Below are 24678 nucleotides of genomic sequence, written 5' to 3'. Positions count from 1 at the left end.
GCCTGAAATCACACATTCTAGACCATATAAAATGTCTTTTCATCTGAGCCCTTACTGTTTGTCCCGGACACTTTTCAGTACAAAGTGACGCCCTTGCTGTGAAAAATGTGCAATGTGTTTTTATCTCATTTAATACACTGCCATCAAAACAAGATTTCCTGTTTCTGTGACTCAAATGAGACTCGTAGATCCAACATTGATGAACAAAGGTCACAAAAAATAAAGTTTATTGCTGTATTTTGACATTCATTTCAAAAATAATGTGCACATTTCAAGAAATAGTTCAGTAGCATGTGAAAAAATCAACACCTGACAGGACAAGAACCTTGATAGCTTGGTTCAAAAATTACCTCTACTTTTTTAAACACAAGGTTTTCAGAGCAGAGAACAGACTTCAGTCGGTGTATGGCTGAGTGCCATGGACAACTATTTTTAAAATACATATTGTCATTTACTAGCTTGGATGATTAACATCCTGAGTAACAACCAACATCCGGGCTGAGCAATCAGCCTGTTTGTGTGCCACTGGTGAATATAATATATACTGTAAGTTTAACTATATATAACACATTAGTAACACACATTAATAATGAGAACATAAATCAATAGTTTGTCTGACAAAATCTATTAAAACATCAATAAGCACCCACCAGAAGAGAACCTGAAGTGGAAACAGGCAGTGAGATAGTGTCAGATAGCTGCTGTTTGTGTTAAACTGGCGGGACAGTCTCAAACTGTCACCATACAGTGAATGGAAATTCACACCTGAGTTCCGTGAATATACAGTACCGTTAAGCTGTTAACAGATCTCTTATCTACGAAAAAATCGTCACCATTTCCAGAGACTGTTTCATTTCACCAATGATTCTAAGTTTTGTTTATTTTAACAAAGGAAACACCATGAGTCAAAAGTATGAAAAACCCAGAGATGAACACCGACAGAAAGGATATAAAATTACTAAACCTGAAACTAAAAGGGAGCATGTAGATATCACACCTCCTCGCCTGAGATTAAAAAAAATATTAAAAAGCAAGTCATTGACGTCACAACAGCAAAGTTCAATGTCCAAATTTAGTCTGGAGAGAGACATTTAAATAAGGAGATAAATGTCACAGAGCTTTTAAGACTAATGGTCTCTGATTGCCTGAATAAATATTTACCTCCAAGCCCTCAGAAATGTATTAATACATTTGGAGACAATGTTAGCTTCAGGTACCTTGACTTTACTGGATAAAGCTGGTCTGTATTTTTTTTGTCATGTTCAACAAATCCCATGAAAAGACCAAAACCATCAGTGTGTTCTTCCATCTCTCCACACTTTCTCACCAAAACATATATTAGAATTTACTAATATATTTCACTGTAGTTTTCCAAAAATGTTACTAAAACAGGTAACTAAGTACATTTACTTTACTCTAGTACTGTACTTTGTAGCCTACTTGTACTTTACGCCACTTTCCCTTTCCATTTTCTGCTACTTTATACTTCCACGCCACAACATTTTGCAGGCATACTTTGTACTGTCCTTTTACTCCACTCCAGGTTTTAGCTTTAAGGGTTAATGACCAGATGATTCTGAAACACATAAAGAGCAAACAAAAACCAAAACAAATCAAAATGTTTAGACTGCATCATCTTGTGTGCTGGTTTGTGGTTTGCCGCAGCATCTGTCTCAACATTTCAATCTCAAGACCACCAAGAACAAAGATACGCCCACACACTTGACTACTGATGCATAACACCTTTTCTTCCCCTCCAAACTCTTTGACTTATTATTGCAAGTTGCAAGTATCTCACTTACTGGGAATACATTTTTAGATTAGGTCATCTCGCATATCTCTACTTAAATCGAGAAAGACCAGCTGCCTTACATCCATCTGTTCATCACACTCTTCTATTTTCTGTGAGATAACTGACAGCAGCGTACTCTGTATCACTCAGATTTAGCTCCAAAACTGCCGAGGGTCTCTTGGGAAAGTCCAGGACGCTGTAGACCAGTGAGGATGCAGGCACATTCTTGGGGTCTTCAAATGTTTCCTGCAAAGATGATCAGAGTCACGCTGAGGACTTTCTGCAGATGATTTCAATATTTAGTTTGACATTTCTATCTTCAAGGACGGTAAAAGATGGCCGTGTTCTTACTTGTACAGTGGAGTTAGAGTTGCGTCCTGGTGGCAGTGATGGTGGTTCTTCTTTGTCTGCAATATGTAAGAAATTTAGTTTAACAATTTAAAAAAATAATAATCGTAATAATTTTTCTTTCTCCCAGTGGTCCAGAGCTCTTGTGCTAGCAGTCTAAACACCAACACTGGTAGTCTAACTAGCCGCACAGCTCACTAAGCTAACAAGCTAACAGTAGCTTCAGTCAGTTAGCTGTTACTCTGGTGATGAGAATTTAAAAGGTGCTCAGCTCTTACATAGTGCACCTTTAATCACTGTAAGACGTTGGTCACGATATACCGGTATTTAAAATAACTGTGTTATTTAAAAATAAAATTAGATTTTGTGTTAGTAATACATTCAGGATAATATTGTGTAAATAATATGGCGCCTCTTGAATAATTCCATTCCTTTCTGTTCTCACTTTATCATAGTAGGTGGTGGTAACGCACCTCAAAATGGAAAAATTAATTAAACACCCATTATGTCATTTCTGCTGCTAGGTGTCTCTCTGTTGGCCGTGGCCAATGTTGTCTGCTGAGAGTCGGGTGCAGAGCAGGACCTTCTGGAGGAATAAACACCTGCAGTCACATCAGATTCTGCTCGGATCCGGAGCTGTTTACCGACCAGAGCAGTACCAGATTACTTTTAAACGTTTGGGATTACAAAGTGGATTTAGCTTCACTCCTGTTTATCAACCGGCCTGCTGCAGCGATCCACAGCGTTGACCTATTTTGTTTAAGTACTGTAATGTTAAAAATTGACTGAAGCTGATTGGGAACTGTGCTTTACTACACGAACGACTGAATTCAGTCAGAGTTGACCTGAATTCAAACACCCACTCGGTCAAGGTTTGGGTTTTCAGTTTTGTGATTTCCTGTTTTATTTTGTAGTTTTCTCCTCATGAGTCATGTTTTGCTGTATTTTTTTCTGTACTTATTCTCGGATTTGCCCCTGCCTACTCCTTTTGTTACTGTTGCCTTTTGTTTTAAGCTTTTTGTTGACTTTTCTGTATTTGCATTTTGGCTTTGTGGACTTGAGATTGTGGACATCATCTTGTAAAGTGTTTTGCATTTGGGTCCTTATCATTTTTGCAAATTGTGACACAGACATATATATATATATATATATATATATATATATATATATATATATATATATATATTCAATTTATATATATATATTCAATTTTTCAATGGATATTGTGATAATATTGTGAATTCTTTTTGCTACAACAATTGTGTAATGAATATCTGATAGTTTCCTCTTGCTTCCAGTCTTAATGCTCAGCTAAGACAATTGTTTCCTGACTCCCAGCCTCAGCTTAAATTGACAACAGACATCCTTTCCCCTCTAGTGTTTCCAAGTGGTATTATTGTTTAATGCCACTGTTGCGATGGTTTCATTATTCTGTCCTTTGCACTGTGCAATCAACATTTACTTCCTGATGACACACAGCAGAAGACTTGTCTATTGCCAGTTTACAGACAGACATGAGAGTTATATCCATCCTCTTATCTAACTCTCTGCAAATTCTTAATACCAGTATGCTTATTAATACATTACCAGTTCAGGTTGAAGGCCATGAGCAGCATAAAAACATTTTTGTGTTGAATTATACAAGTTTATCAAAGAAAGCCTGTAGTTAATTAAATGTTCTACTTCAATAAAACATTTATTCTGCTACAGTTTGATAAAATATGGCTGTATCCTTGACTTTTCTTGACTGTTAGCTCTATTTTGTATTATGCTTTATGACATTGGCATTGCAAATAAGCTAAGCGAAGAGGCGGAAGAGTTTATCTTCACCATCTGTCAGTTTGCTGAGCTGTTCAAAGCCGTGTTTGAGCAGCGCTATCTGTGGACAACGGTTGGACCGACGTTAGCAAACCATGATACAGGAGCACACAGTCAGCAAAAGCCTGCATTTGTATACACGTACGGGAAATCATCAAGTGTGGTTTCTGAGGTCACGGGGATGTCAAAATATTTCAAAGAGGCGATGTTCCTACTCAAAGTAGGCCAGAGGGGTTTGTCTCTGAAGTGAAAGCGCATCAGTAATAGTGAACAAATAATGCAAGTGGTTTTTTTTTTCCACCCACCCCTCTGTGGTACTAGGCACACTCACATTTGCATGCATTGATGGAAGACTTCTTTTCAAAAGCTGTGAATCATCACATGTATCAAAAGGATGTGAAACTGCAATCTGGTTTGCATTTTTTGAGCATCTAACCACACGACTGCACATTTTTTCCCCCCACAGAATAACAATTATTCTTCTCACCTTCACTTATGTTTTGCATGAAAAAATTTGAAAATATAACTGACTATGGCCCAAAACAGATAATTTAACAATGGACTGTCTCTGGGTTCAAATAATTCCCAGTGATAACTGACAATGAATGATGGAGTAAAGTTTCCTGGTGAATCAGGTCAAACATTATATTTGACAGATATCAATAATTCAGCACAGTGCAGGCAGCGCTAATAATAAGCCTAAATTTCTATTTAAGCTTCATTATCATCAATCATGGGTCAGTTTAAGTTAATGTTTTTACACAAGATAATATTCCCAAGAATCAGGAAATATCATTTATGAAAGACGTAAAAGTAAAACAAATACAAAGAAGAAGTGTATTTCTGAGACCGAAAGTTTCTTACCTTTGGTTCTCACGAGACACCAGATCAGCAATGGAAGTACTGCAGCCAGAAGCACTACAGGTGAAACCACAAGGACAGTGACGATGTGAGAGGTAATACTACCATTGCCTTTAGTCCCTGGGATGTCACTCGGGGTTGGAGGAACTGTAGGAGTTTCAGGGAAATCAGAAAACACACACTCACTCTGGTGTCATGGCAATAATTAATCAAAAGATACTGAATTACTGTTTATCTCAATGGAAACTTTCAACTACATTTTTCTTGGTCAAGTAGAAAAATACAGACAATTATATGTTATGACATGATGTGATATTAGTATCCTGTTTTTAATTCTATATTTGGGGGGTAAACTCAAGCTGTCACTTTCTTTAGTCTGCGGCCCAACAGGTAAATTAGGTGTCCGGTCTAATATTAATGAGACATGAAAGCATCAAACATGCATTTAAATGGATGAGATGTACACAAAATTCAATTAAATTGTATGTAAGCAAGTATGAGATGCAGTAGTTTTCTGCTTGGTAGTTGTGTAAACAAACATTGTGATTAGTTCTATAGTCTCAAAAATAAATACTTAAAGAAAGCCCATTAATTTCCTAAATCAAGTGGCTACCTGAGTATTTCATCACGCTGGCACTTTGCTCCAGACTGAAATATCTCAACAATTATTAGATTTATTGCCATGAAATTTAGACATCCATAATGGCAAGAGGACGAATCCTGACTGACTTTAGTGATCCCCTGACTTTTCCTGCAGCGCCACCATGAAGTTGACATTTGTGGTTTTGAGTGAAACATCACAGACTTTGGTTTATGACCAAAAGCCTGCAAAACTAAGGACATTTCCACCATCTTCAGCTGTACTTTGTATTTTGTGCTAAGTAGCAAATGACAACATGCTAATACGCTAAACTAACAGTCCGCCTGCTTAAAGGGGCTCTAGGTAGTTTTGGAGAAAGATTTCAAACTCATTATTTTAATATTTACAATATTAATGACGTAATAATACAAACTCAGAAATATTATTTTTTCCATAACTGAATAAACAAGTTGTTCTGAGGGAAATAAGGTCCCCAGAACACTGCTTGAAGTCAGAAAGGTGGCAGGATAAATATCTTTCTCTTCTGATTAAAATGTCTTCCCAAAAACCACATAGTGCTGTTTTAACATCAATAAGTTACAACAGCAGGATGTTGTATTCAGGACAATATACTATATGTTGAGTGTCCCTCACCATCATTGTGTGTGATTGTGAGTATGAATGGGTGAATGAGCGCTTTATCCTGCTGAGGTAGAGAAGCACTTTAAGTGCAGTTCATTTACAATGTCATGATATATACTGCATTAATATTAGAGTCAGGATCAGCTTTATTGGCCAGGTGTGTGTAGACAAACAAGGAATTTGACTCCAGTTTGGCATTTGCTCAGTGTACTTACACAGAAATAGACATGCTACAGTCAATGATGGGATGTAACTACATTTAGTACAATTTTGAGTAACTTTATTAAGTATTTCCATGTTCTGCTACTTTATAGTTTCATCCCACTAGATTTTGGAGGCAAACATTGTACATTTTACTTAGTGTTGTATAAAGTACCTAAAAGGCATACTTTGGTAATAATGACTTGCGGAGCAGTCTTAAACGTATTGATATTAAATGTACTTAAGTATCAAAGGTCATTTTCTAGCAAAAAACATTAACTTAAGTATCAAAAATACAAGTAGAGATAAATTATAGGCTACATGTATTTACATGCCTGCATATACTGTACACTATGGGTCGACAGACTATTGGAATCAGTCTTTTTTTAGTCTGATTGTTGATAAAATAAGTAAAGTTTAAACCTCAAAATTGTACTTAAATACAGTACAGTACTGGAATAAATGTACTTAGTTGCACTCCATCACTGTTTTTACTTCATTACATTTATTTGATAACTTGAGTAACTAATTGCTTTGCAGATTAAATGCTGCATCAGAACCAAAGAAAAGCATCTTTTAAATGAATGGTTTTATCAGAAAATCTATTAATAATAATAATAATAATAATAATAATAATAATAATAATAATAATAATAATAATAATATTACAAATTATTCCAATCATCAGAAAAATGCTGAGTATTGAATCATATTATCAGCCAGGCCAATTATCAGTCAACCCATAGACTGGAAAAATTAGACAAACAATGCAGGAAGTAGAGGTGGTGGGTGATGTGTAACTGTGTGAATGGCAGTAAACAAGTACATTGTTTGTTATCTGAAAAAATCTACTGAAAAACATTTCATTTTAATGTCTATAAATCAACACTGGATGAAAAGATTAGTCTTCTGATGCTGCACAGTTCACAGACTGTCGAAGTGCCCTCCAATCACATTGATCTGTACTGGTGTCATTTCCTGGAAGTGCAGTCGTAGAGTTTGACCTTACCTGTGCTGCTTCTGTTCTCCTCTCGAACGCTCAGCTCCACAACATCACTCTCTGTGGTTCCATCAGTGATAGCTGTGGCCCAGTAACGTCCAGTGTCATTTAGTTTGAGATTTGTGAGGTGCCAAAATACAGTTTTATTTTCAGGGTGAATCTGAAAACGATGCCTCTTTTTGATACTGTCATCAATCTTTTGCTGGCCAGTTGGGCCTATATTGTTATTAACATTTAAAAGACTATGTTTTGTGATGCTGACATTAAATCTGAATTGAAGGGTGATGTTGGTGCCAAGGATCCCGGTGACCTGTGCTCGGCTGGAGACTGTATGGACACAAAATAAGAGATATGTATGATTAAGAGGACACAATCATCAGTACTCTGCCCTCTGGCTAAAAGCAAAACTCAGTAACCACAAAACAGAACTAAAAACAATCTAAACCACGCTGACTGCACCCTGGTTGTGTTATTACTGAATTTAACTCTGACTTTGTATTCCTGCTCAGGTTGTAGTAGCTACACACTGGTTTGTTGATCTGTGGGCTCTCCAACCCCTCGTCGCACTCACTGGACTACCAGCCACACAGAGACACTAACATTGTTAGAAAGCTAGCTGGCAAGATAGCCAATCACTATTAGCTTTAGCTAAGGCTAAAACTAAATTACTGGTTTCAAGCTGTTAGCTTCTGACTTTTGCAGGTAGAACTCGTGTGATTTTGTGCGATTGCATGACCTTTAAATGGCATATTAAGCGTATTAGGTGCAATAATTGCAGATGGTAGATATTCTGTCAATAAAATTTGTAAACTGTGATTTTGTTGTTCTGTTCTGTACATGTGACATCTATTGCATGTCTGTCAGTCCTGGGAGAGGGATCCCTCTGTGGCTCTTCCTGAGGTTTCTTACATCTTTTTCTTTCCCTCTTAAAAGTTTTTTTTTTTCTCAATATGGCAAATTTTCCCTCCCTTGAATCGAGAGTCTAAAGACAGAGGATGTCGTTCACATTTAAATAGTCTACATGTGTATTTCAGAAGCCTATAAACATTAACAGTAGCCTAGATGTACAGTAGCGAGGCCACAGACCTTTGCTGGAGCTAAACAGTTACATTAAAACCCTATTAAACGTGACTGTAAATAATCAAATTCAAGTTTTTTTATCCTACCCTCAGGCTGCCTATGGTGAAGTGCAGTAGCCTTTCTGCATGTTAAAGGCAGGCTAATGATTCTGTGGCAATGATTTTGGAGAGGCAAACTAATCAGCCCAAATCAAGCACAACATTAAGGTTTCACAACCTTTCTGTTCACAAGTTAGTAGTAATAACACTCTAAGAACTTGTGCATGCAATCTACAGAAGTAAGTGCAAAGTCTTATCTTACATAAATGTATAAAACTGATCCTATTAGGATGTTCTGAAAGCTTTTTGTTAGCAGCACACAGACTATATAGTTCCATATTTACGTTATTTTATATTTAAAAAATGATGTGCTTTGAAATGATTTCTTTGTGTAGACCACATTTCACCTGCTAGTGCAATATGACTTTGGAGAAATACCTTGTCATGAATGACTACCATCTCTCTTTCAACCTACAAATGAACAAAGACTGGAAATCACCTATGGTTTCAACCAGAAATCAACGTTTAATCCTGGTTTGTGCCCACTGGGCCTGGTCAAACAAAGATTTTAGTGTTAGGGTTGGGGTTAGTGTCAGAGTAGGTTTAGATATCTGTTGAAATGAAGTGCCTGAATAGATTTTACTTTTTCATTCCCCTCGTTTGTTTGTTTCTTTCTTGCAGTTATTGAGTTAAGGTTAGAGAAAATCTAGATATAAGTTATAAAGGATGGATTTAAGGACCCAAGTTAACCTTGCGGACTATTTTGCATCGCCTTTCAAAAATGCTCCTGTAATAACAGTCATTTATTAGTATTGCCTGATTTCAGATGCAATGTCTTAGTGAGCTTTAATGTAAATATTTTATTTAATTTCATAAGATTAAAAAAGTGCCTCATTGCCACGCTCTTATTATCTCAAATCCAAGCATCCAATAGTTTTATGAAGAAGGCAACAAATTACTATACTTGACATTTATTAAACACACTGTCCCCATTTTAGTTTCCTTTTCAAAACAACAGCAGACACCGAGACAGAATGAGAGCACATTACCTCAGAAACACAGTTTGTGGTCAACATCTGAATACCACTCAGTACATTAGTTATAGTTGGGAAATTGAGTTATTATTAGCAGCTTAGTAGACAATATGATTCTGAAGAAATAAGTAACAATGTATCTCTAGCTGGTGAAAATCCACAACACCTCAGATGTCAGAGTGTAAAACTTCAGCCATCAAAAGAACACAGCTTACCGTTGAATACCATGTGAGCTGCGATGATCAAAACTAACCCGAGAGGCATTTTGACATTGTCAGTCATGATAGAAGAAATGTGTTGCTTGCGGGCCTGCCCCGAGATGGCCCTCAAGTCTCTGAGCGTAATGATTTGTATGCGCTGCCTTGGTGCGTTGAATCCTCTGGTTTGATATTTCTACTGAAGTAGCAGTTTGGGTGCCTGAGAGGAAGAAACTGTAGGCAGGAACTGGTACAAACACCGATTTATCTACCTACAGCATCACAAGCACCTCCTGTAACGGAAGACTTCAAAGAGTTTCATGGACATGTGGTACAGACTGAGGAGCTCAGACGAAGAGGCTGTCACTCACATGAGGTGTGTAAATTTAGAAAAGGCAAACAGCTTCCATGTTTCAGAGAAAGAAAAACACTTTCACACTCAGAAGACAGTCTCAAAGGTCACTAAACAGTGGAAGTCAGATTGAATCAGACAAGTTGAAGTTAGCAAAACGAGAGTTTAACGTGTTCTTTAACCAATAGACTGTCTGGTTTTTCTATAAGTTTCATTTATATGAACTGAAAAACCCCATATTTTCCCTCTACTTATAATTAGACTTGTGTATTGTTTCGGTTTTGTCTGCAGAGGTTTTGAGAGATCAGTCCCGGATTTTATGACACCATCGTGCAAAATGAACAGAACTTTATGAGAGCTGCTACAAGTCAATTCAGGTTCAACCAATACAGAAATCTTCTTAGTGGAAATATTCACAAAGACAAAGCGACGTGGGCCAATGTGAGAGAAAACATGATAAAGTGCCACACTGGTAAAAACAATATTCATCTTAACCAAGGTGGCTCTAACAAAGGCTGAACCCAAATTCAAGCACAGACAAACACATTAGGTGAAAATGCAGGTATTTTATTAAGATGGTGACCGGCTGGCGTCGAATCAGAGGGAAGTCCAGGGGAGGATTTACTGTGGGAATCCTGAGCACAGGGACAACGGTTCAGTTATAAACTGGTGTTTAGAGCTAGAAGTAGGCACATCAACATACCATGAATGACGCGATGACCTGGTTAGGACTGGCTGTTGGCATGACAGACAAAACCAAAACACCAAGCACACACCACTCATACTTAAATACTGAAAGTAACAAAAACACACAACAATCAGACACGTGGCACAGGCTGATATCAAGGAGGAGGGCGGGTTTAGAGCTGTTTTCACCCGAAATGTATTAAATGACCTTTAATAAACCAGTGCCCCACCGCAGGCAGCTATGTTTTTATTATTCGAAGCCCTGCAGGAGGCTGTTATGCTCCTGGTGCACGCTATTCTTGTCGTGGTTTTGTCATGTTTGTCGTCTTTCATTTCAGTGTTTTATGTGTTTTCTATGTTTTTGAGGTGTCTTTTGCTCTGTTTCCTTCCTGTTTTGTTGTGTTCCTCCCCAGTCTGCTTGCCTCCACACTTGCATCTGTCTCATTAGCCCTCTCCTGCTCCTAATGTTTTACCTCATTACCCTCACCTGTGTTTCTCTGCCTCACTTCACCTGCATGTTTCTACTATTGATACTAAATAAACTACAACTCCTATCCATTGATACTTCTGCCATCTTGTGTATTCAGGTCCACCTTCTCTGCTCCAGTGTGACAGTTGTTGGGAGTTTGTGTTGAGTTTTCTTCTTTTTGTTTATGATGTATTACTATTCTCCAATTGTGTTCTGGCAGATGGCAAATTGGCAGATAACTTTTTAGGCTTTATGTATTCCTACACACTATAATGTATCGGCATTTTAATAAAGTGTGATGAATACTTTCATGCAAAAATAGCAAAGACCCGAATGCAAGACACTCAGGAGGCAGGCAGGGTAAAGAACTAAAAGTAAGCTTTAATTAAAATAAAGCTGTAAACGATACGCTTCATGGGGAAAACAGAGCAGACGAACTGACAAATTAACCAGTGAAACAAAGGATGAACTGGGAAAAAAGACGGGAAAAGGACAGAGAGAGGAAGTGAAAAGCAAAACATGACACAAGGAGACACATGAGGAGAGAACTACAAAATAAAACAGGAAATTACAAAACTGAAAACCTAAACCGTGACAGTCTGTACGTTTAGATTAAAGAGACAGGCACTAAAATGAAGCATTCAGACCCAGGGTGAATCGAGGCGCAGCAGTGGACAAGTAGACAACAAAATTAAAGTATGAACCTGAAAATGACTGAATAAACAAACTGACCTTAAAGGACAACACGATTTCATACCGTTTTATATGTGGCGGACCCTGCCACCTTTCTATCTTCAAACATTGTTCTGGGGACCTTATTTTCCTCTGAGAGCAGCTTGTTTATTCAGTCATGGAAAAGATAAACACTAGTTTGTATTATTACCTCATTAATATTGTAAATATTAAAATGTCTTCTCCAAAACTACACAGTGCCCCTTTAATAAACAAGTGGTATTATTTTAATAACTGAGGTCTATAAACAACGAAATCCAAAATAAGAGCAGAACTTTTAATAACGACGAAGTTGGTTAAAAGATCTCGCACATCAACTGATGATACTATCTTCTTGATTTTTGATTAATGAACATAACAGGATACAAGTTAAGTTAAGTCAGCACAAATCAGTCACCCGCACACACACACACACACACATACACACACACACACACACACACACACACACACACACACACACACACACACACACACACAGTCAACACTTTAACCACAGCAGAGGAAGTTGGGGGCTTTTAAGTCACCATTTGACTGTCAGACAAAATCTGAGATTCCAACCTGATTGATTCTTCGTCTAACCAGCTGACGACTGCTACACTGCAATATTAAATACTGGTTTGACAACAAAAGCAGGAAACGTTTGGTTTGTGTTATCAGAAGTTTAACATAGAAATCACATCTCTCATCTCAAAAACAACCATATAGGTTTACTGTGAACGCAGCTCATTACAACCCATATTTACATTTCTTGTTACGAGGTGACCTCTAGCAGCAAAGGAGGAAGTCAGGAGAAGCAGAAAAAAGAGGAAGGAGGTTGTGGATGGACAGCTGTTAAACCTGGACTTTCATCCAGGAGACCGTTGATTGTGTCTCGTGTGAAATCAGAGGTCAACGGTGAGGTCTTTTCCCGCCCGATGTGATGAGATAATCTTATACTGCTTTTCCACCCAAATGAGCGGGTTTACACGGGTTTTTAACCGTTGGTACACCCACTAAAAATCACATATTGATGCCATTCCCATTTTCCTCAGGCAAGGCAGCCCGACTGTGATTTTTATTTGAAGCATTATGTTGTACATCACTGACGAAGAGAAAACAACAATAGACCCATTGTGAAGGAAGCGTCTGTAAAACGGTGGATACATACATACCTGCAATGAGTCATTTCACATAATTTGAGCTATTTGGTCCAATAACATTTGGAAAGTCCAGATGAGCCGCACGATTAAATTAATTTATCCAAATCCAATTAGACGGGTGCTAAATTGGAAGTTAGCTGGCTCGGTATGACCGGGTGTAAATGCAGAGCTTATACACCTCCTAGAAGATTAAGCTCCAACCATCATTGTATTATTATATTTATCCTGTTATGGAAGTTTTATTGTGAATATGAACATTTAGATTAATATGATTTGTGTTACTACACATGATGTTTAAAAATGTAATGTTTTTGTAGTCAGCCTATATCTGTACTGTCTGATTCAGAAAAACTTTCATCTTTCAACTTTATTGATCCAGGTGTGATTGATCATATTTTGAGTGATGTTTGTCTGTAGTCTGACCTGATTGGTCCACGTGGGTCAACCAACATATTTACCTATTGTCTTGAAAGATAACCTGATGACGGTTTTTGTCCCGAAATGTTATTAAAATTCATTCTTGATTGCAAGTAAGGTGAACAGTGTGTGAGTTTTTGCGCCGATTTTCAAAAGTGACATTTTGGTAAAGGTTCACTTAGTTTTGTGGGGGATTAGATGAGGGGAATTTTGTTTTGCTTTCTTTTCTTTGACACTCAGAAAAGACAAAACTTTGTCCTATTTTGTGTTGTAAGAATTACCACGTGCTTCTTCATTTGCAAACTTGTTCAATTAATTTTATTGGATGCAATAGAGTCTTTCCCCTTTTAAAGCAACAAATTCATTCAATACATTACGAAAAAAAGCATCAAACTTAAAGTACAACAGATTCACTCACTGCCCTCTAATGACTCAAATGGAGGTCAAAGTGTAGTTTACCTGTTTAGTTTTGCTACTGAGGGCCCAGATTAGACTCCAACATCTGTCAACATGTGTCCATTGGGGCCAGCATGAGCAAAAACAGCATCTTCTTTCCACTCACATCACTTTTAATCTGAATTGGAAACATCCCTAACAAGTTGAACCAAATCCTGGAGGTTTAGACACTAATGTGATCACTCTGCTGTTGTTACTGTGTTTCTACGCCATCTTGTGGCCTGACTGGGATGATGCAAATAACTTGCAAAGCGCTGGACACGTGTTCAAACACACCTCCCTTTTCTCTCTCCCACCCACAAACACACTTGCTCAGACTTACAGCTACCCGCTTCCCCTGCGATGTTATTTTCTCATTTCCTGCATCACAGCATATTGAAATTACTTCCTCTTCATAGTGCAGTAAGAGATGTAGTCTTACAGCACTTTATGTTGATCTTGCACCTGTATTTTTATGCATCATCCATTTGTGTCTACTTTATTAAGTTATTATGATGCAGGTGAATTAAACCATGAAACTCACTCTTTAGTTTATTTGAAGCAAATACACAACAGAATTGGTTTCAGTGGTTCTGTAATCGTTTCAGTGAAGACATAAATCAAGGCCTCAGGTTATGTGCCTCCAGGGCCTCGGCTGCAGGCAGGGAGTGTGTGTGTGAGAGTGTGTGTTAATATTTTTGTATGATTGGATGTGTGTTTTTGCAATTAGATCTGACTGATGATGTGCACACAGGCTGTTATCATGCTTTGTTTAGCATAAACTATTTGCATAATGTTAATTTACCTCATCATCTGCAGTGTGCATGAGTTATTAGTCATGTCCAGCGCATCAATCTCCAGTTATACAGTCTCCTCTTTTCCTCTCCTCACATGCAGCAGCACCGAAGACAATGCCTCACCTCACGTTTCTAAGGTTTTGGTGCACACTGATTCCTGCCTCTCGCTTGTTAGCCTTCAGTATCTGTGGGTGAGATGTTGGATGTGTGTGAGCCTCAATCTGTAAAAAACCCTATTTTGAGTTTCTGTGGAAACACGTTTTAAAGGGAACCCTGCACCGCTTTCTGTGCTGCACACACCTCAATCACAAAGATTCTTGATGGCATATGATGTTAAAGGATAAGTTCACCCAAAAATTCAATTTCAGTCACCCGATGCCGAAAGAAGGACAGGTGAACTTTGTAGTCCACCAAACATTTCTGGAGCTTCACAGCAAAACTGTGAATCTTTTTAATGATGTATCATTGCTCCACAGCTATATATTGTCAGAAATATGTCATATATAATACTAACTTGTACTTCACAATCAATCACTGTTTCCTCTACAGTTACTCTTTATATTTACATGGGTGGTTCAGCAGAGAGGACAAGATTAAACATGATGTAACCGTCCAGTTCACTGGCATCGGATTAAAGCATCTTCAACCCCGAATCTAACTTGGCTGCCATTTCCTGAGGGACATTTCGCTGTTGAACCAGCGTTTAGCTAAGCCTCATCTCACACAGCAGAGATGGGAGGAAGCACACAGACTGATGGGAAGGGAAGAGCAGGAAAGCCCTTATTGCCATGGTAACTGAGAAACCGGCTCTCCTATGAAATGCTGCTCTAACAAAACAATTACCAAGCAATCGGGAATGGGAAGCCCCCACCCCACCACCACCACACCACCCAACAGCAGGCACACACACAAACACGCTGACACACACACACACACACACAAACACGCTGACACACGCACACACACATACACACACACACACACACAGCAGGCTGTTTTTTCTGCTCATTAGGTTCAACAGGTGGGTTCAGACACAAAGGCAAAGCCATCCCACAATCTTCATTTTTCTTGTTGTGAACCAGCAACTGTTGCTTGAGACAGATGCCGTCATGTTCTTTTCCATTCTGTCAAGACAGCAACTGAAGCTGTCCAGCTCAAACCTTACAACCTTTGTCCACAAATAAATGTCGGGAATGTGCATTTTTATCAACCAGGGATGTGTTGAAACTTTTCATTTCTTCACAGAAAACACCTTGTTAGGGTCAGGAAAAGATCCTGTTTTGGGCTTAAAATATTTGTTTTGGTTGCCAAACAGCTGGAGAAAACACACGTCAGAAACACACGGTGTTATCACCTCAAACATGACTGAAATTGTCCCGAGGGAATGGACGGTTGACGGTTAAACAAGCACAGGGCTTTCATTCAGGCGACCGCTTTTCCTGTCCACTGTGAAACCGGAGGTCAACGGTTAGTTCTTTTAAACGGGCACGATGCAGTTTTGGAGATATTCAAACTCAGAATTTACAGTATTAATGAGGTAATAATACAAACTCGGAAATATTTATTTTGCCTATAACTTAAGTTCTCAGAGGAAAATAAGGTCCCCAGGACACTGTTTGAAGCTAGAAAGGTGGCAGGGTCCGCCACTAAACAAACAAACAAATAAACAAAGTAAAACAGTATGAGTGGTGTCGTCCTTTAAGGTCAGTTTGTTTATTCAGCTTATTCAGTCATGAAAACGAAGACAGTCTGTTTATTTAGTTTAGAGTCGGTCAGTGAAGATCTTTCTCTTATGATTACAGTGTCTTCCCCTGAACCACACTGTGCTCCTCTACAGCTCTGAAAAGAAATATTGATTTGCTTCAGAGGCAGTTAAGGATTTACAGATCCTAACAGTAAACAAGCAGCATAATGGTCAATCCTACAAGTAAACAGTGCTGGATCACCTCCAGTCACTCTGTACTTGGGTGAAGCTGGTGTCCTAGCGACCAGGCAAACCATCACCAGCTCCCTAGCAACCAGGAAGACACTGCTGTCGTTGCCGTTGGAGATGAAGGCACTGAGCAGCAGCCAAGCTGAGGTGCAAAAAGTGACACTTCACACACACACACACACACACACACACACACACACACACACACACACACTCTCTCACTCTCTCTCTCTCTCTCTCTCTCTCACACACACTCTCTCTCTCTCACACACACACACACACACACACACACACACACGTTGATTTCACCACACTAGTCTAGACCATAGTGACTCTGAGTCTTTGTCACAGCTTCTGTTCATCAAGGCTACAACACAAACTGAAAGTCTCTGTTTTAGAGGTTTGAGGAATCCAAGGCAGTGAGAATAACAGGAATACATGTAGAGAAGTTTCACGATTAAAACACAGTTTCAAACCACACAGCAATTGTGTGCCAAATACAATAGTAAACAACACAATGTAAAGTACTGTTGACTGTTGACTCCCATATATATTGTACCAGCTTAGTACATTTTTTTTAAAGGCCTGGAAAAGTAAGCATTATATAATTCCAGGTAATAAAAAATAACTGTTTTGCACAGCTTCTTGCGTGTGCTGGCACTGTAACTCCAGGGTAGTTAATTTTGCGATGTGGTGCAGCCTTTACTTTGTGAAATACAGACACTACAAATGACACAAGCATGAAATGATGGTTCTCAATTCCAAATTGGGTTTCTGCAATGTGCTCCCTGTGTAAGAACACATCCTCTGAACCAATCTCTGCCCGAACAAAATGGTTGACAAAGCAGGGTCTTCTTCACGTCTTCTCAGCAACGTGTCCATCATCATTGTGTTGAGCCCAGGCTTGGCATCAACTGATTGCATGCACCTTTACAAAAAGAAAATAAAAAGCTATTTAAGTGCCTTAACCATTGGATCCCTATTTTGGGCACTTTTCATTTTTTTTCTAAGATTGTTCTTTTTTCCAAGACTTTCAAAAATAGTGAAAATAGCATTTACACGCTCAAAACTTCTACATCAGTTCCCTGTTTGTTGTATATTATGTGGGGCTGAAGTGTTTTAAGTATTTTAACCATTATGTTTAAAAAGTGTAATCAAAAAAACATGTACTACACCGTAGCAATGTATGTGGATGTGGCAGGGGAAGATGCAGAGAATCCCTCAGGTAGCTGTATGCTTTTGGACCATGGAGGTGCAGTGTCAGGGCAAACTCTCTCTGGTACTTCGTGTATTCATGGCCCTGCTTTGAAAAGAGGTCTATGTGAAGATCTGAAATTCTGTTAATACAAACTAGTTAGTAAGTTTCCATGAAATAATACCTTTCTGACAAAGAGTGTAAACAACATAACATTCAAGGTTGTGTTATCACTTTATTTTACCTAAGTGGAAGTCCAGCCTTTCTTTCAAACCCTCATTTATAAGGGTCTGTTTCTTCATATCTTCCAGAAGACTCTTTACGGTTTTCTTTGCTCTCCGTTCTCGGGCCTTTGCATTTTGCTTCTCCCGCTCTAGACTCTCCACTCTTGCCAAAGCTTCACTGAGTCTGGCCTTTAGACAGTAGGAGAATTGGGCAATGCATAGGAGTGGTCCTAGTAGAAAGAAGGATGAAAATATTTTCAGTGATGTTTATATCATACCACTCACAGGTGTTTGGTGCATAGCACTGCATATGTGCAGGCACACATTCTTAATTTCATACCCGTAATATCACTGCCAGCACCATGAGTATAAGAAACAGAGAAAGGGTGTGTGTGTGTGTGTGTGTGTGTGTGTGTGTGAGAGAGAGAGTGTCAGTGAAAGGGGGTGTGTTTGTGTTCACGTGTGTATTTATTTATTTATTTATAACATATAAATTGTGTGGTATGCGAGTATGTCTGAGAAGAGTTGCAGAAAGCAAGGGAGAGATTTTGATATGACCAGAGCCATGATGCTCACAGCTGTATGAGACATATCAAATAGCCCGCAAATACTCACATCATTGGGCTGAGGTTCACTTTCAGGGAAATGCTGAGAAAGATCCACTAGTAGGCTCTCCTCAGCTTTCCTTGAGGTTTTTGTGTTCCTTGTCACTACAGGCTAAAATATAAGAAACGTAATACTTAAAAACAGCTTCATCAAAAACACTTGAGAAGGTTTTAGTATCCCACAGTGTATTGTAATACACAATACATCACTAATTCCTAAACATGCAGAAAGAACTAATGGTAAAAAAAAAAAAAAAAAAACATGTTTAGCAAAGTGTGATATTAACTTTTGTTTTACATATGATTCATAGACATCTCTGTTAGCATGTAGAGTAAAAATACACCTAGGGTTAGGGTAATCTACTCTGAGAAGATGAGATGGGAAGTTGAAGCCAGATGGGGTCGCACCATCTCTAAGCCTGACAATCTGACCCGTCCTGTCAAAATCATCAGGCTTGAAGTGCTCACTACAGAGCTTTGACAATGTCATGTCCATGAGTAACACGCCCTGTAAGAATGTGGAAAGGTATTATGGGTAGGGCGGAGGAGTTTGGTTTACATTAAACTCGCACTCAGCAAGAGACAGACATGTCTCCGTGTGGTCCATATTATTCAGATTGAATTCTGCAACCTCTGCTTAATTCAGAAGTAAAGTAGAGACAAGACAGACGACTCGGTCGCAACAAAATCCTCCCGTTTTATAGCAACTTCCCATTGCCTCCTCAAGCCTGTATCACTGGGAAACCTTCAAAATGTGAATAAAAACTAAACAGCAAGAGACAATGAGAGAGAGAACCAGTTCCTGATGTAATAACGTTACACGTCAGTGATGTTAGTTACGATGACAAAATGTTACAAATGGTAAATGGTTATTGCAACCGTAAGCTGCACAAAATACCGGCATATATATATATATAGCGTAAAACACAGTCATGCCAATAAAGCTTGTTGAATTGAAGAGAGAGAGAGAGAGAGAGAGAGAGAGAGAGAGAGAGAGAGAGAGAGAGTTTCATTCTAGAAGGTTGTCTGATCTCTTTGATCTCTTTGACTGGTCATAGAATGTGCTGACACAATATATAGGTGTTCAACACACAGACACTTCACACACACTCGGACCTCGAGACTGGACACTCCTCTCACACAGACAGATATTTTTCAGATTCAGACCCAAATCTCGCAGCATCATGCTCACACTAGGCTTCATTGTGGGTGCTTTAGTCACTAAAGGTACCAGAAAACTTGTTGAGTACTTTACAGAAGTAAAAGAGAAAGACAAGGAAGACAAGGAAATTAGCCCAGAAGCTGCTGAGCCCACCGAGCAGGTTACTGATTCAACATCTGGCATCACAGGATCAGAGGCAATCCCACAAACCACTGCTGCTTCTGCACACGACCCAGATGTTTCAGACACTTCCACAACAGGAGATGTCAGAGAAACAGAGCCATGTGTTAAAAGGCCCAGTGATGAAGAAGTGAGCAGAACTACAGCCAGAGCAAATAATTCCAGAAATGCCCTCAAGGAGATCTGCAGGTTTCCAGATGGATTTAATACTTCCTGGATGAATGCACCATTACAGGCTACACTACACCTGTCTGCTGTGAAGGAACATTTAAGGGACCAACCCACACAGCCTTTCACAGAATTATCGCCGACACCAAAATTGGCGAGGCTGTTCCTGACAGCCCTCAATAACCCTGGGATGCATTTCAAACTGAGAGACATTGACTGGACTTTGGTAGAATTAAGTGAGAAGCTGCCGGCGCTGAAACTGCTCCAGAGGAATGATCCCATCGATCTGTTAGATCCGTTGCTGCACTGGTTAGACACCTGTGGAGTGCAAACAGCTATTGTGGCTCGAGAACAAAGCACGTGTAAGAGCTGTAATGTCACTACATCGAGCACCTCAGGTCTGGGTAACATTTACACTTTACAACGAGAGCGAGATCAACAGAAGTTTTTAGTTTCCGCTCTTCTCAAACGTGCTTTCACTCAGCACTCAGGACAATGCAAGACATGTGGATCCCTCGTAGAGAGAGCCACAGTTTGGAACAGTCCTGACATTTTAACCCTTTACTTCCCTCGAGAAACCCCCTATGGATTGGTCCTCAGAGACCACGTGACTCCATCACAGTTTGTAGAAGTTCCTGTGGATGCAGACCGGGTGCAGTTATACAGCCTGTCTTCTGTTGTATGTCACAACGTCTACAGCCAGCGCATGTGGTCACATTTGTATACTGATCAAGTTCCCACCATAGTGAACGGTTCACTCACAGTCACAAGACCAGAGGACATAAAGGAATATGGCATGATCTACTTCTATGAAAGGTCAGATACCCATACTGATTGAAGTCCGTGCTGAAAAGCAGCTGCGCCCATCGGCTGCATGTTCTCCCCTTGTCAGTGTGGGTTCTCTCCGGGTGCTCCAGCTTCCTCCCACAATCAATGCAAAAAAAAAGTAAGGACAGACAGGAGAACAGAGGCGAGGACGATGGAAAGGAAAAAGTGGAATAAGTGCAGTGAGGACAGACTGAAAGGTGCAGTAATTTCAACTTTTCAACATTGAAATAAGATGTTATTTCAATGTTGAAAAGTTGAAATTACTAATGTAACAATAGACCTATGAATGTTGAATGAATCCAATTGATTTATATTCATTAAGTATCTGAATTGGAACACTTTAACTAATATTTAAAGATTGAAATCACTTAACTTTTTAGGACTTAGGACATATGAAGTACGCATTATTATATATAATTATCATACAATTCATCATATAATAAAAAAATATAATATACATATTTATTAGTTGATATTTCATATTAACAATCTCAATCAATGTAATGCAACTAGTAACTAATGTTTTTAATAACAGGGTCAAAAGTAATGTATTCTCTTACAAATTGGTAATGGAGAAGAGAGTAAACATAAAATGGATTACTCAAGTAAAATGTAACCCACATGGTTACGAAGCCCATATATGTCATTTGAATGTAGCTCCCGTGTCCTGCCACTAGGTGACGAATCAGCCCCGCGTTCATGTTCACTGTCGTTGAGCACGCTCTGCTCACGCCCATACACAGAGCCACACTCATTGCCAATACGCCGATCCCAGAACAACACACCCGCTAGTGAGCTGCCGGATCTAGGTATGAAAGTGATGAAAAACTCATGAATTCACAATTATTCTTCGCACAGTGTGCTCATAAACCTTTCGTTTATTAGGAGAGAGTCTGTGAATGTTGTGGAAAAGAGAGAGGAGCCGCTACGACCGTGTTAAGCCCTTGTTCGGACTCCGGTAAGCTAAGAGCTACATGCTAAGATGCTAAAATACTAGGCCTTGGTATTAGCCTGTTGTTATTAGCTCGTGTGAAGATATTGCTTACTGAAACACTTTAATAAAACCAGTCGGAGTTATTATCCAATGTTTTTATCCACTTTGGTATTGTTATATCATTGTGTTATGTGAGAAAAACAACTTTAAAAAGATCGGTAGCGGCCGCGCTAATGCTAATCGCGGTGAGCTTCGCTATGCTAGCTCAGGTAGCCAGCCAAGCAGGCAGTATAGCTGCTAATGGTGTAGCCGGCCAAGCTAGTGGGCCACCACCATGTTGAATGAGAGAAATACATGGGATATAATGATAAGTTGCAAGAATGTTATGCTACTGTACTGTTTTGTGTACAAATTGTGAATTATTTCATTGTGGTTATTTAGTTACTCATGATAACTAAAAAGAGTGAATTAATTAAATTCATTTATGGTTTAAAAGGTTAAAAAGAGAGAAATATATTGAAGTTAAAAGATAAGTATTCATTTAAAAAGCTGTTTAAAAATATGAATACTGCTTAAAAAGACAATTAAGTCTATTTATGTTAAAAATATGAGTTCATAAGGAATAGTTGCGTTAAAATAACTCTACTATGAGTGTGTACACTATCATTTATAATGATTTAAACTGTGTATGTACTGAATTTGATTATAAATATTCAGAGTATTAGAGAAGAAGTAGTAGAAGGTCAATATGAACATGGTATTAATGGAATGTGTTTTCTACACCATTTGTGTAGACTGGTTTTTATATTCTACCGGATCAGGGATTGATCAGCAAGAATTCTGAACCTTCCGGTTCAGTGGCGAGCCAGGCGATCGACCGAAAGGAGAACGGGATCCACTCCGAAGATAGACTTCTACTCATTGCACTCTGATACAGATAAGATCGTTCACCACAAAATCTACCCGGGTAGTAGAAGAACTGACAGACACACATACACCAAACACAGAACTGAACTTTATTCTTCTGATAAAGAAGGAAAAGGACAATTTATTTTGAACTTTGTTTTATTTTTTTATTTTTATTATTTTTATTAAAGAGCTCTATTTGTTTTGGGGGGTTTTCTATTCCATGTGCAGTGAAATAGTATGGTGTTTTTTATGCAATAAATGATCGCTGTTCAACTTCTACATCGAGTCCAACTTTTTGAACCTAGAGGATGTGGTTTCTTTCTAACATTGAGGTTAAAGGTGCTACAAAAAGTATCTCAGAAGTATAAAGTTACTTTTCACCACACACACACACACACACACACACACACACACACACAAAGTGAGAAACGCATCCTCCCGTGTGGCAGCTGTCATGGTTTCCAGCGGAGGTATTCCCCAGCCTCATCACGACCAGCAGCCTGCCAGTGTTCACGGCTCTGCCTCATCTGGTCTCACACACATCTCATCAAACAACACGAGGCCACCCCCAGCCAATAGACTCCCCCTGTCCTCTCTCCCTCTCTGCCTCCCTCCCTCCCCACCGGTCACATGGAGGTAAGCGGTGACCCATCGCTCCCTCCGGTTGTGTGGCAGTCGCTCTCCGATGCGCCTTGGAGACAGACGTGGAGTGAGACGCGCGGTTTGTTTTTGTTTAAGACGTCCCCGCGTTTGATTGAGTCTGTGCCCACGGAAAATCTCCCCCGGAATCCGCTGAAGCTGCTGGTAAACGATACTCTGGCTAAACGGGGTTATTTTTAGTCTCCCTCCGCAGCGATGAGTGTCTGGAAGCCGGCTGTGAGCTCCAGTGGTGCGGCGCTGTGGTAAATGAAGCCCCTGCGCTCTGCTGTTCAGCAACAATGAAGTCGAGGCGAGACAAGCTGAAGATCCCCTCTCTGACTCTGGAGTAAGTTTTCATCTTTCTCTATCCTCTGGTGCGTGTGTGACAGCTGCCATGTGAAACTGCTGCGTTTTTAAGTTGAATAACAATGTTTATGTGCTCATGTAGTCACAAGTGTCAACAGACTTCTTTGTTTTTTTCAAGAAAGTGGTTGTTCAAACATGAACACCACTAAAGCTGTGAGACCAAAACAGCCAGATGGAAATAATCCCCATGTTTTTTCCCCCTCAAGCATGACATTTGCTCCAGGCTTCAGTTTCAGTTTTGTGTTTTGAATTTTGAGGAGTTACAGGTGTCAGCACTCCCCGGTCGCCTATTTCTTAGTAAAAATTTAACTTTTAAACTAATTAACCCCACTGGGTGTAGAGAAATCCAGCTGTCCAACCTTGAACTGTAACTGTGTTTGCACACGTCACAGCCAGATAAACTTGTCAAACCAAACTACAGAAACAACAGGAAACTTGTGAAGACGAGGAAGTTTCGGCATTTCAAGCACCTGTTATTTATTTTATTCCTGTGTAATTGCTAACCTGTGAATCCCATCTCCCATCAAAGGACATGGCTGCAGCCTTATATCCGCCCACTCTTCCTCCAGAGTGACTGTAGCCTTTTCTTTTTTTTTTATTTTGTTTTTGCTGGGAGGCAGGTCGGGAATAGTATTGACATTTGATTGCTTCAATCACTTCAGGCCAACACATTTCTGCTGCAGAAAACGTACAAAAGAAAGTAGGAGTTCCAAGCTGCCTTATCATGGAAAACAGATCTCTCGTTGTCTCTGACTGCATCTTTATTTCTCACCAGTCGTTCAACCTCTCGTTTGTCTCGCAACATTCCTGATGCTATTTTGCGTCCATCTCTGGTGAAAGGTTTTCCCTTACGTAACTGATTTGTCATGCTGGATGTGGTCAAGTGTATTTCACTCACAAATAGTTGGTGTCT

At 39.3% G+C, this 24678-nt stretch overlaps 1 protein-coding gene, 1 long non-coding RNA gene and 1 pseudogene across 5 annotated transcripts; 1 reads left to right on the top strand and 2 right to left on the bottom strand.

The window, feature by feature from the left end:
* Positions 1-697: 697 nt before the first annotated feature.
* LOC311258271 lies at positions 698-7342 on the bottom strand. Its single transcript, XR_014622716.1, has 4 exons — positions 7252-7342; positions 4823-4966; positions 2144-2199; positions 698-2038 (listed from the first exon to the last, which is right to left on the bottom strand). It is a non-coding gene; the product is annotated as an uncharacterized lncRNA (long non-coding RNA).
* Positions 7343-17626: 10284 nt separating this feature from the next.
* Positions 17627-19497, bottom strand: LOC311258406 (THAP domain-containing protein 6-like; annotated as a pseudogene). The gene is made up of 4 exons (XR_014624892.1): positions 18944-19497; positions 18590-18691; positions 17995-18204; positions 17627-17884 (listed from the first exon to the last, which is right to left on the bottom strand). The product of XR_014624892.1 is annotated as a THAP domain-containing protein 6-like (transcript).
* A 181-nt stretch (positions 19498-19678) lies between these two features.
* LOC311259179 (uncharacterized protein) lies at positions 19679-23039 on the top strand. 3 transcript variants are annotated; one of them, XM_084356133.1, is made up of 3 exons: positions 19679-21726; positions 21803-21875; positions 22646-23039. In XM_084356133.1, the coding sequence occupies exon 1, from the start codon at positions 19764-19766 to the stop codon at positions 20925-20927; it is 1164 nt and encodes a 387-aa protein (XP_084212259.1). In that variant the 5' UTR covers positions 19679-19763; the 3' UTR covers positions 20928-21726; positions 21803-21875; positions 22646-23039. The 3 variants fall into 3 exon arrangements, with proteins under 3 accessions (XP_084212259.1, XP_084212258.1, XP_084212257.1); XM_084356132.1 differs by having other exon boundaries at positions 21803-23039; XM_084356131.1 differs by having other exon boundaries at positions 19679-21875.
* Positions 23040-24678: the final 1639 nt, after the last annotated feature.

Source organism: Pagrus pagrus, assembly GCF_965226575.1.
Source record: "Pagrus pagrus genome assembly, chromosome: 6".
Taxonomy (NCBI): Eukaryota; Metazoa; Chordata; class Actinopteri; order Spariformes; family Sparidae; genus Pagrus; species Pagrus pagrus.
This window is presented reverse-complemented; position numbering and strand designations above follow the sequence as displayed.